Raw genomic sequence first — 13027 nt, 5'->3', positions numbered from 1 at the left:
AAGATTTGATAGCTCGGATACAGCCGTCTTGCCCCTCGCACTCTCTTTAGCAAAGTAAAGAGTATTCGACAGTGTGTGCTCGACCATAACGTTATTTCTTGAATTTTTTTATAAAAAGTGCAAAGATAACGGGATGGATTCAATGATGCTTCCACAAAGCTGCAAATCGGGGCTTTCGACTCCGGAAGAAAAATAATTCAGTTCGGTTCGAAGAGAAAAAAGGACAAAGACAAGTCGGAAAAGGACGAAAAGGAAAAGCTGCAAGGAGAATGAGGAGAGCTTCTAAGGTGGCACGCATCATGCTCTTTCGATCTAAATGGGTGAGATTCGATCTGACCGAGCTTCCGATTTCCATTACCAGGAGGTAACCAACGAAATTGGTAGAAACATTTCAATTAAAATCGGGAAATAATGACGGATAATATATAATATATATCAACTACTGTACTTGATCAAAGAGTTTCATTTATTTACAGAATAATGCAGAAGCCTTCACGTTTGCTGATGGAGGACGATTCACGCCAGGACTCATTGGTGTTGTCATTGATCTGCTCCGCCATGGGATTAGTATCAGGTGTCCATGGTCCAGATGTCGCTGGGCTACTTAAGGTCACTTTGTGAAACGGGTGTTCAAATGACTGCTATAGTAACGAGGAGCCCTTTCCAAGGTCATAGAGTGGCGTAGAGATACGGAGAAAGTGCTTGGCAAATGTCATCTCCTGGTATCTGAGAAAATGTATAAGACTCTTATTATAATGTAGGTAGAAATAACATATTACTGTTTTGTTCACCTCTCTTGCGGATTCAGTGGTCTTGGACGCTTGGAGACGCGGAGCTCCAGCTGGATTTCGCTCAAGTTGATACCCATTCCATACCGCCCATTGATGTCTTTTGCTACTTCTTAAAGTGACGAGAAGCCACAGGCGGAGCTGGATCATACGAGTCCATGGTTCTGGAAGCAGGCAAATTTTATTCAGGACTCTCACTCTAATGCTATGAAATCAGTTCCTTAGCTGCAGTTCCTTAGTCGAGAGCCTAGTTCGTGAGCAGGAATATATTTATATACCTCATATGCATAAGCGCTTGTGTCCCCTTTACTGCGGTGCAAGCTTCTGGCTGAAGTCGATATTCCCTCTACAAGGGTATAACTATTTATCCATTTAACTTATCATCATTATTATAATTATTTAATCCAAGTGTTATCTCCCTTAAATTGTTTTACGTAGTGTGTCCTTCTTTATCGGGCCTGTTTCAATTGTCATTCGGAAGTTCATTTTGAGTAAAGTGATTGAAGTTCCCTTTAACAGAACTACAATTCTCTTCCTTGTTTAAAAACAGTTGAAAAATCAGCTGATGGCCCGACTATTTTAACAAATTAATGAGAAACAGATTTTATAAATGGATTTTGAATGGAACAAGGAGTCTTAAGTCTTCCTGGCCGGCAGTGAGTAACGATGATCGTATAAAGAGGTTATTAAAGTTTTTCAATTGCAACTAGAACAGTGTTTCTTTTGGGCAACTATAGTATGGAAAATATAGCCCACATTCTGGATCAACACATGATTCCTTTATTTAGAAGCAAAAACGATATTTTTTTGAACTTTTTGTGTGTTTTTGCGTTTTCATGTTTCTAATGTCCTTACAAAAAACAATCTTATATATTATTAAATAATATTTATTCTTAATTAACACTATTCTATTTCTATTTGTCTAGCTGGCATTCAAAGAGAAATTATAAAATTATGAGTAAGAAAGCTGAAAGTATTACGTTACACTAAAAGGAAATAATGAATAATACTAAATACTGAATAATACTAAGTACTATATACTAAATAATACTAAGTACTAAATAAAACTAAATACTAAATAATACTAAATACTTAATACTAAATAATACCAAAATATATGTGCCCTTCTCTGCGCTTCTCAAAAGTCCTACGTAAGCAAACAACTTTTTCGATGTTTATTTTTTAAATACTAATTGTGAGTGAGTGGTGCAGTGATTTTATGTGGCAGCAGAGGATATCAATAATGTGATTTGGACCTACTGAAGGAAGTGCCTGAGCTAGCTATTTTCCAAGATCTACAAGCAGCCATCACTTCAGACGTGGAAAGAGCTTGAGGAAAGGGGTGAGTACCTGGCGGGAAATGAAGAGGGACTCTTAACTTTCTGACTTTTGGCTGCGGCTTCTGTGGCTGCTTGACTTTTTTTCGCCCCTTTTTAAAAAGAAAAATTATACATTTATAAAGTTAAATATGGGAAGCATATATTCAAAATTTTAACAAAACAAATAATATAATATATAAAAAAGAAAATGCCACTCTTGCATTTCCCTGCTCGGAACATTGTTGAAGGGACTATTGGTCTACTAAAAAGTAGATTCAGAACTCTATCCTATGATTCTAAGTAGGTGTAAAAATGTAAGCTAAGCTTCTTCCATCCAGAGACGACTATAACTGGAGGACCTGCTGCATTCATATGCTATTTATGTTACCCTTACCCCGAATTTGTGTGCTTTCGTCAGGATAAGAAAATTATAAATAAAGAAGTTCAACGCAATATTCCCAGTTCACCATTTCATAAGAATTTCGAACTCAATAATAATTGCCTAACCTACTATATAAATAGTTTCCAAAGCCGATATTTAAAATAACTTTCAACAGAATTCGGATTCATATTATTGGATATTGGAATTGACTGCATTCTGAGATGCCTCTTTAAAATAACTAGTTATAAATCAAAAATGATACTAATTTAAAATCCGATGACGAAAATATAATGTTAGGCCAAATAACGCAATATCCGCTGATCAATAATATATTATAATATAATATTAATATAATTATTATGTATATCCAAAGGGTTAGAAACTCCTGAAATGGGGTCTACTGCCGCCATCTATCGGAGCTGAGTGTGTACCACGTAACCCAAACAAAGCGCCAGAGGGCGACACAAATTTCCCGACAAGCTGGCATCGCTCTTTTAAGAATATTGGCAATTTAGTGTCTCGTGTGTAGAATTATCTTGATGAGTAATTGTTGAAAATTTGTCGCATAATTCATCAGTAGTCTGATCTATTGATGCCGCTGGATATAAAAGTACAAATACCCTTGTTATCGCTATCGGCACAGCCACACTGTGTGAATATATCGTGGTACTATGCGCCCGATAGCTAGCACAAAACTTATCGATGACAGTCTTGTTAAATTATTAAAAAAAAAAACAAGTTTGTACTTGAAAAGTACGGCGTATATCCACGGCGAAGAACGCAAGCATCCGCCAAGGAAACGTCCGATGCAGCAGCCATCCGCTCAAGCATTGAACCCGGAATCCGGAGGAATCCCGGCGAGGATGTGATGTGCGCACTGGGCCCTCTCCGCTGGTCGATATAAACTCGTGCCCCCCTCTTCTCGCCATCTTCCTGCTGCTGTCCACCGCCTGCTCATCCTTCTCCACAGTGTCCCAGTCCTCCGTAGCAATCGACTCCGCCTGGAGATTCTAGCCATAGTGGAAGACCTTCCGGTAGCACGAGCGGTGGCACCAGGCAGACCGCAAGGCACACGGAGGCCGCGGTGTCTTGCAAATCGGCGGAGCACGGAAACCGCTGCACCAGGGGTGGCATCAGGCACTTTGTCCAGGAACCAGCAATCGAGGAATCTGGCACAACATCTGGAGTCGCCATTGACCTGCGGAACACCCCATTTCTCAGCAAAACGACATGGTAACGGTTGTGAGTCCCCATCCAGAGAGTGGCAAGAAGCTTTGAGATGATGCCATTGATCCAGGTGTAGATCTTGCAGAGATTCCGGAAGCTAAGGTATCCTGCTTCAGATATTCAAGAGGCTCAGAGCCGAAGGCAAAACTTGCCAGGAATGAAATCGGGAACCCACAGTATCTTAGACCCGATAAGCCGCATATAAAAGAGAGCCTAGAGGCAAGGAATTGGTGGCATACCTGAACAGGTGCAGCGAACTTAAGATCTGGAAATCCGACGCATCCAAGGGAACTGCAACCTGTAAACTAGTACTTATTTGCGAGCCAAAAACCTGACAAACGGAAGCTGCGCCTTAAAACCAAGTAGGGAACATCAGGATCCTTAGGGCTCCACGGAGATGGCCACCGCATCGCTGGACGCACTGCAAGCAGCCTATGTGGACTTCAGTGAGCTAACACTACGAGAGGTGTGCATCCCAAACGGAATATACCCGAAGTGCAGAGCTCCTACTGGCCAATACCCCAGTAATCAAGCTCCATTTTGGGCAGCAGAAGTGATCAGATGATTATTATTCAAAAAAAGGGGAATTTATTTATAAAAACTTATTTTTTGTTTAAAAAGATTATGCTTCGTTATAACTCTGTTGAAAATCGCTTCTTAAAGTGTGAAAACCCAAAGAAGATTCTAAAGTGAAAGGGAATAAAGGGCTTTGCATTCATAAATGCTTACCTTCTGTTTAGGATTTCGTTTCAAGCATATTTAAATGAAACTGCAGACTATGTGCATATCTCAGTAAATTTATTTATGATAGGCTAAATGATTTGTGATATGATGACATCAGTAAGATAAGAAATGAAATTTAAATATGTTTATTCTACTTGTATTGATTTCAAATTGTGTTAGCCCCAAGCAAAGGTTAAGGTTAATTAGTTTTAAGAAGTTTTGCACAAGGGCACAACTTTCGATTCAGATCTAATACCTCCAACATTTTCCCCCCAGAAAGTCGGCCATGGGTCCTACGGAGTGGTCTGCAAGGCCGTCTGGCGCGACAGGCTGGTGGCCGTCAAGGAGTTCTTCGCCAGCGCCGAGCAGAAGGACATCGAGAAGGAGGTGAAACAGCTGTCGCGCGTGAAGCACCAGAACATCATCGCTCTGCACGGAATATCTTCGTACCAGCAGGCCACCTACCTGATCATGGAGTACGCCGAAGGTGGATCCCTGCACAACTTCCTTCACGGCAAGGTGAAACCGGCCTATTCCCTGGCCCACGCCATGAGCTGGGCGCGCCAGTGTGCGGAGGTAGGTCGTCCGTCATCAAGAGGCGCTCTTATCGTAGAGCCCTACCCTGTAGGCGATCAACCACTTTTTCCATCCAATTCGTTGGTATCTTGTGAAATAATGACTCAATTAGTTTCTAGTAACTCACATTGTTTGCATTTAAATAGTTAAAGAGTTGAAATAGCTATGTTGCATAAATAAGTAATAGAAATTTGTCTAAAGTTATACTGTACTTTGCTTACCTTCTTTAATTACACTTCCATTTCTTTTCCTCTCTAGGGCCTGGCATATTTGCATGCCATGACGCCGAAACCGCTGATCCATCGCGACGTGAAGCCGCTGAACCTGCTCCTGACCAACAAGGGGCGCAATCTGAAGATCTGCGACTTCGGCACGGTGGCGGACAAGTCGACCATGATGACCAACAATCGCGGCAGTGCCGCTTGGATGGCGCCCGAGGTCTTCGAAGGTTCCAAGTATACGGAGAAATGTGACATTTTCAGCTGGGCCATTGTGCTGTGGGAGGTGCTGTCCAGGAAGCAACCCTTTAAGGGCATCGACAATGCCTACACCATCCAGTGGAAGATCTACAAGGGTGCGTCCTCCACTTAACTCGTTCGCCATCGACTTTATCATGCTCTCTTCTCCTCTACTAGGTGAACGCCCACCGCTGCTGACAACCTGCCCCAAGCGCATCGAGGACCTGATGACCGCCTGCTGGAAAACGGTGCCCGAGGATCGCCCGTCGATGCAGTACATAGTGGGCGTCATGCACGAGATCGTCAAGGACTATACGGGGGCGGACAAGGCCCTGGAATACACATTTGTTAATCAACAGGTGGGGTTACATCTTAAAATTTGATTTAAATTCGATTTTGTTCGGCTATTTTAAAAGTGGGATTCAATCGCGGTGAATCGCACTAACTACAACCATTTCCCTAGACGCTTTTCCCTTTTCCACGTAATGCTAACTCTTGATCCTTGAACTGCTCGCAGATTGTCACCAAAGAGAGCGACGGCACGGTGGCCGCTCAACCGGATAGCCTCAGTTCGCAGGAGGGGGAACTGAGCCCCTCGTCCACACAGTTAACACCGACAACGGCGGCCAACGCCAATGTGAATGCGATAGCAATAACAGAAACAACGACTAGCTCAATGACCGAAAATACCTCATCAACATCATCGGACATCACGCCGACGAACTCGGGCCAAATTGACAATAATCCGCTATTCCACATGGTCAGCAATCGCTGGGACGCGATTCCCGAGGAGGATAGCAACGAGAGCCGTAACGATAGCTTCAACCTCACCTCGTCGGCGGAGGCCACTCAGCGCCTCGAGACGATCCGGAACGGCATGATCCTGATGGCCTGCAAGCCCATGGAGCAGCTCACCCTCGACGTGGAGGCGGTACGTCCTGAAATGGCTCTAAGTTGAGGGAACTTAAAGAACCTAAAGTGTACTTTTATTATGGTGTTATTGGGGACATTCGCTTCTCTTACGAGTGTTTTGCTATTCATAAATAAGTTGTATTGATCTTGAATGCAAATTATATATGTTTATAGTCCGAAGTATAAGGATTTAGAGCTAAATTTGAACAGAGTTCCTAAAAACCAAGCCAAACGTATATATGTATATCCTTACCAGTAACATATCTTTAAAAACAAGAAAGTACACAACTTTTCTGCTAATTGAGTAAACTTTAACAAAAACTACCATTAGAAGGTCAAACCACGTAATTTGTAAAGCAATAGTAGTTTTGCCTTGAGATTCGCTGCTTTTTTCCCAAGAACAACACTGACTTATAGGTGTAACACGCTGAGCATTTAGTAATAATATCCCTTGATCTCTTTTCCCAGAATGGCTTCGATCTGAGTCGCAGCGAAAGCAGCAGCAGCAGCACGAACGGTGAGTGTGCCATCGAGAATGTCTGATTGTACGTCTATGAACCCACCTGCTGTCCGTGTGTTTTCCGCTTTTCCGCCGATTTTCCTCCGTCTGCCATGAATCACACGCACTTTGGCGTCGAACTGAGACACAATGGCGTGGCTCGGATTTTATATAATAGCATTTAATGACAACAATGCGCACATTCATTTGATAGAGAGAACGACTTGGTTGCACAAACATGCACAAGTGATTTCACCAGTAGAATGCATATGCAGAGTTCTTGTTCTTATAGAACTTAGTACTTACAGTAGTAGATAGTAGATACTATTTCTATTCCAAAGATACTATTTCTGATCCGATCCCTGCAAGAAACATGACAAAAGTTTGAAGGATTCGTTAGGGGCAATTATAGATAAATGCCCAATTAATCGAGCAATGATAAGTCCTACTAGGAAAAGTAATCACACTTCAAATAGATTCACTTAACACCTTGGACTAGGGTATCCCAATGTCGACTCCACTATTCGGGTCACTCTTACTAGAGCGTCCCAGCTTGACGCATTGTGTCCACCTCTGTGGCACGACAGCTGTTCGATCTTGGCTCCCGGCAAAATAGGCACAGGTGACGCATTTTCGCCCAGTGTAAACAATGCACTCCCGCCCTCTCTCTCCCGCACATTGCCCAATGCCTGGTTAATTGGCCGCCGCGGTGTTTGTGCATAATCTAAGTACATACATATATGTGAATGTGAATTCGAGAGGAATCTTTTGAACATTATTCAATTGTCAATGGTCTGGCTGTGCGGCTGCATAAATTATAAATATTTAGTGCGCTCATACGGATCGGATGGGATGGGATTGGATAGGTTTGGGGGTTTGGGATCTCGTAATGCGGTGGGTGTACATAGTTGGGATAGATCGGGAATTTCTTAGCCATGAATCTGGCCTATTTTTAAATCAAACACCTTTTATTCAAAATGTTTGCGAATTTCTTAAAGCGCAGAGGTTGTTTTGATTAGCTTTGGCAGTTAAATGGGTGCAGAAAATACAGGGTATGAATGTAAGACAAAATGTAGTTAAGTGACTTAAAACAACGTGTTTAAAACAACTATTTTATTTTCATAAAATGCCATTAGCTAGTCATTTTACCATGTGCACATTAGTTTCCATCAAGCAAGCTCATTCGAATGCATTTGGAAGTACACAACAAGTACATACATACAGTACACAGAACTAATATACCCCGCGGCGATTCCACGGTAGAGGCCCCAAATAGTTGCACAAAATTTCGCTGCACAATTAAATAATTTGTAATTTGTTAGCCTGGCAATTTTGGGACAGATTTATAGCCGAAGGCATGCTCCGTCGCTGCTGCCCGGCGAGCATAAACAACAACACCCCCCTGAATGGTGGGGGGTTGGGGGGGGATAGAGGGGGCGGGAAGATCGGGGCAGATAGAAATCTGCCGTAGAAATATAGGAACGCACACATGACGATGCGATCGCCACGGACTTTTGAGCATCAGCCCCAGCGAAACGCGAAACATGACTCACCCGGCAATAATCTCACTTTTATTTCGATTTCGTCTATATGGCGCACACTCACACACTCACGCCAGATTGTAGAACTTATATATAGATATATAGATATATAGATATATAGCGGATATATGTGCGGGGCGATGTTACCGATTTGTATAATCGGTGGGAGCCGTCGAATCGAGTGGGCAAATCTCACTTGCTTCTCGGTTGACACAGACTGACGAGATCTCCGACTTACATAGCCACATAGATGCCATATGCCATATCCCATATGCCATATATAATACATATATATAAGCATATACTAGATGGGATTTGTATCTGGCACATGGTATATGGTATAATATGTGTAACTAGTAAATGCATCAACGGCGAGTCGAGATACTTTTTGGCTCTCAATGTTCTCGGAGTTCGCCGGCTGCGTCAGATTCTAATACACAGCAAGAAAAACTCACTCAAATGCGGCTTAAAATCCAGCATTAAATTCCATTTTCAGCATGAGAAGAAGTAAGAATCTAAACAATCATTGGAGTTGCAATAAATCATTTATGACAAGTCCAGCAATTATTTTGATTTAAACTCTAGTTCGTTGGGAACTAGAATTTTTGCTCAGTGCAGGGAAACTATACCGCTAACCGCTCGCGCACCCGCTCCCCTGAGATTTCCCAACTGCAGATGCCAACTGCATTAATCACCGATTTCGATCAATGTTCGCCGCATCGAATTTGAATGAATCTTCATTGACTTTTGGTTCGTCATGGAATTTGGTGGGTGGGATGTGGTTGGTTGTCTATTTATCGGGGCATCTCGCTCGAAAGGGTTATCTTGGGTTATTCTTTACCCACTACAGGGTGCCCTGCGATCTATACTGTTGATGGTAAAAACTAGTTTTTACTATCTAGTTTTACTAACTAGTTTTTACTATCTGATCAAATACACGCCATTTTGGAATTGTGTAATTTTCGAAAATTACATTGTAATACTTCGACTGTACTGTAATCTCTAAGTGCTGAGTCACTGAGTGCGGCGTTCGAAAACGTTTTTCAAAACGATTCGCCGCCGAATGACTCACCCACCGCAGCAGCGATTGCCAGTGCTTAACTCATGTGTGTTACTGCGTGTCCCAGGCTAAGAAACCACTTAACCCGCACACGTCTTGGGGCGTTTTCCGCCCCGCCGAGTGGGAATGATGCCACGGATTTGCGTTCTGGCCGCGTCATCGCCATCGGGGCCTCCGTATATAGTATATAACCTCCTCCCCCACACACCGAATCCCCCGGCGATGCCGAGCAGATCCGAGCGATCTTGCCACGTCTGCAGAGCATTCAGAAGGCAATCCCCGGCGCGAGAATTGGCGCGTTTGTTTGCCTTACGGCGGACGTGGATGTGGATGTGGATGTGGATGTGGACGTGGTCGTGGTCGTGGTCGTGGTCGTAGTCGTCTCGGCTTTGGCATCAGTCTGCGTCCGAGAGCCGTGCGATATTGAGTGCTACGCGATATCGCGAAATGTTCCGGAGTGATCGGGATCGTCTGCAGGGCACTTTGCCGCAAAACTTGGCCGAAACGAATCTCCCGGCCAGCAAGGAAATGCTCCCTAAAAAAGCTTGCAAGCCGCCCGTTTGCGAGTGAAATTTCCACAACATTTGTGCGATTTGTTTGCGGTTTGTTTTCCCCCGAATCGAAAACAACACAAAGTAGGAAAAACAAAAAGGCACAAGTGTTGTTCGGCGGAAGATCAGCAAGCAAAAGTGAACTGAACTGAGTTGAATTGAATTGTGTTGTGTTGTATGTGCGGAAAACACGTCATCGCAAGAAAAACAGAGGCGGAAAAAAGAAAAGTGCCAGTGGCAGAAGTGCGGGCACAAACAATGTGAAGGATTTTCATCCACTTTTTCAAACACAAGTGTTGAGTGTGAGGCATCCTCCGATGCGAGTTCCATATAGCCAGAGTGCCAATTGCCATACAAAGATCCTGGAATCCCAAGATGTGCGACACACGCGCCCTGATCAACACCAAACAGACCAGCGATCTGCACAGTTGCTGGATCATATATAGTAGGTGGTGGTCCCAAAAAAAAACACCCATTTTTTGGGCTCTGCAAACTGGCGGAAGTCACTTCATTCACATTCATTCCCTTTCAGTTTCTCAGCTTTTTGTAGTAATTGGAGCAATTAATATTTATTCAAAACCTGCACTGATTGAAATAAATAAAAGCTAAGGAACTAAACAAAACCTTGATGGTTTTGAAAGTTAATGGATTTATGCACATTTTTATAACTATTTCACAAATAAATTATTTCAATTTGCTTTTATTAGTTTGAGTAAACCTTAAGATTTGGTTTGCAGTAATAGGATTCTCTTGAATTGCCATTTATTTCGTACAAAACAATTTATTTTTCATATTCTTAAAGCCTGAACCTTAAAGAAAAACATCGGGTATCTAAAAAATAATCAGAACTAAACTAAGTATTTACTGATTTGCAACTGTCTTACTTTTTAATAAGACTCTTTTCGAATTTAATACTGAGGAAGTCGCATTTTTGCCGCGGCTAAAAGAGTAGTATTAATACCTTATAAAATCAAATTCTGGTGTTTATGCTAAAACTATTTTAATTCCATTCAATCTGAATCTGAATTGGCACTAGTTCTTATTAATTGAATACTAATAATTGGAGACTTGAAAGAGCTGGGGCTTTAAACTGAAAACATTGTCATTGCAGCAAAGAGCGATGGCCGCGAACGACTCACGGTGACGGACACCAAGCCGGTGATGATGACCACGGACCTGGCCAACAACAACAACCACGCCCACTCGAACGGACTGCTGAGTCATGCGAATGAGGAGCTGCAGGAGCAGGAGCACGAGCAGGAGATTGTCAACTCGCTGGACGTGGATGTGGATGTGGATCCCGACGAGGATGAGAACGACGGCACCGAACAATCGCTGGCCGAGATTCTCGATCCGGAGCTTCAGCCAGAGCCACCGATTCCCAACGATGCCGAGTCGCAGCTCATCTACCGAGAGCACCGGCACATGGCCAAGGAGTACCTGAGCGTCGACACGAACCTCTACTACGCGCAGGACTTCAAGGACAAGCTCATTGTGCAAATGGATCGCACCGAGCGCGAACAGAAGCAGGAGCTGCTGCGCAAGATGAAGGATAAGGTGCGCTAAGCTAAAATGTCCTTTAGGCTTGTCTTTTACCTTCTTACTCCTAACTTCGTTTTCTTTTCATCCAGGAGGGTCTACAGAGTCTTTACAACAATCTGCAGCAGCAGTACGCTTCCCGCCGACTTGCGGCCGGCCATCATCCGCACCCTCATCCGCATCCGCATCCTCATCAGCATTCACACTCGCATCCCCATCCCCATCCGCACTCGCATGCGCAGCAGGAGGAGGGCAGTGGACTGCAGTCCGGATCGGTGGGCGGAGGCTCTGAGTCCGTGGAAGAAGGCTGGGTGGTCATCCCACCGCACCACAACGCGTAGTCTCCTGCGCCGTCGGATCGACTCTCTATGTTTTTTAGGCTAGTACTGTAACCTTTAATCCGTAATCTGTTATCTGTAATCTGTAATCTGTAATCTGTAATCTGTAATCTGTAATCTGTAATCTGTAATCTGTAATCTGTAATCTGTAATCTGTAATCCGTAATCTGTAATCCATAATCTGTAATCCAATATTCGTAATCTGTATCTGTACCATTAGCCATAGCACTTTGTTTATTTGCGGACGTGCTTGTTCGTTGTAAGCGTTTTTTATTTAAGTTTAAGCGTATTTAGTCCGTGTTTCTTTTAATTTAGCAAACAACTGTTTTGATCCATTAGCAGTCTCGCCAACTTCATTTAGGTTTTAATATTATGGTAAAGCTTAATTACACACATACTTAGCATTAACACATGTATCTGACAAGGAGTAGACCAAAAAAATATAAAAACCATCGAAAGCAACGACAAAACAAACAGGCGCCACTTTTTTATTGCATGGAAAACTTGTTTGTAAACACCACAAAAGTCCAGTACATGTAGGACAAAAGAAAAACGTGCTGAGATCAGATGGATTTTGTGTTTTTATTTATTGCCGACGACCTTAAATACTGAGTAATAAATTCTTTATACAAACTCTAACCCTAGTAGGTCCTTCCTATTATCGTAGATTCAACGAAAAACGTTTTAGTTCAATAACTTAGGCAGTGTCCTTGTTTTAGAATTGCACGGAAATACTACTGTTTACTCGAATGAGGATAATTCTAAACTTGAAAACCCAAGTGTTGATCACTTTGATGATAAAAAAAATAAATTAATGAATGAGTGATTTCGGCTCGACTTAGGAACGAACTTATTCTAGTTTATACAAATTAAGTACATGGTCTAGTTATTTTACACTCACTATTATCAGAGCTCGTTAAAAGGGTTTTCTGCGTAAAACTCCAAATTTATAAAATTAATTGATCGGGTTTTTTAAACATAAAAAATTAACAATTCAGTGCAATACACCAATTTGATGAGCAAATGGTAAACAATTGTGCAAAAGCGCAAACTACAACTAGACAAATTTCTCTCGCGAACATTGTTACAGTTGATACCGATTTAATCCTTGTTC

The 13027-nt window shown here is 42.6% G+C and overlaps 1 protein-coding gene across 2 annotated transcripts; it reads left to right on the top strand.

The window, feature by feature from the left end:
- Nucleotides 1-4043: 4043 nt before the first annotated feature.
- On the top strand, nucleotides 4044-12387 carry LOC120455166 (mitogen-activated protein kinase kinase kinase 7). Of its 2 annotated transcripts, XM_039641092.1 has the most exons (8): nucleotides 4044-4182; nucleotides 4716-5015; nucleotides 5274-5589; nucleotides 5651-5832; nucleotides 5991-6404; nucleotides 6854-6902; nucleotides 11148-11593; nucleotides 11668-12387. In XM_039641092.1, exons 1-8 carry the CDS (start codon nucleotides 4114-4116, stop codon nucleotides 11914-11916), a joined length of 2025 nt encoding a protein of 674 aa, XP_039497026.1. In that variant the 5' UTR covers nucleotides 4044-4113; the 3' UTR covers nucleotides 11917-12387. The 2 variants fall into 2 exon arrangements, with proteins under 2 accessions (XP_039497026.1, XP_039497027.1); XM_039641093.2 differs by lacking the exons at nucleotides 4044-4182; nucleotides 4716-5015; nucleotides 5274-5589; ... (1 more) ...; nucleotides 5991-6404; nucleotides 6854-6902 and adding an exon at nucleotides 9882-10481.
- The last annotated feature ends 640 nt before the right edge of the window (nucleotides 12388-13027 follow it).

This window comes from Drosophila santomea, chromosome X (assembly GCF_016746245.2).
Source record: "Drosophila santomea strain STO CAGO 1482 chromosome X, Prin_Dsan_1.1, whole genome shotgun sequence".
Classification (NCBI taxonomy): Eukaryota; Metazoa; Arthropoda; class Insecta; order Diptera; family Drosophilidae; genus Drosophila; species Drosophila santomea.
This window is presented reverse-complemented; position numbering and strand designations above follow the sequence as displayed.

Excerpts from the sequence above, each read along its gene's own strand:
- LOC120455166 (XM_039641092.1), top strand. The coding sequence starts at position 4,114 with ATGGCCACCGCATCGCTGGACGCACTGCAAGCAGCCTATGTGGACTTC. Across the intron at positions 5,590-5,650 it reads CCAGTGGAAGATCTACAAGG|GTGAACGCCCACCGCTGCTG; the intron begins GTGCGTCCTCCA and ends CTCCTCTACTAG. Across the intron at positions 5,833-5,990 it reads ACACATTTGTTAATCAACAG|ATTGTCACCAAAGAGAGCGA; the intron begins GTGGGGTTACAT and ends AACTGCTCGCAG.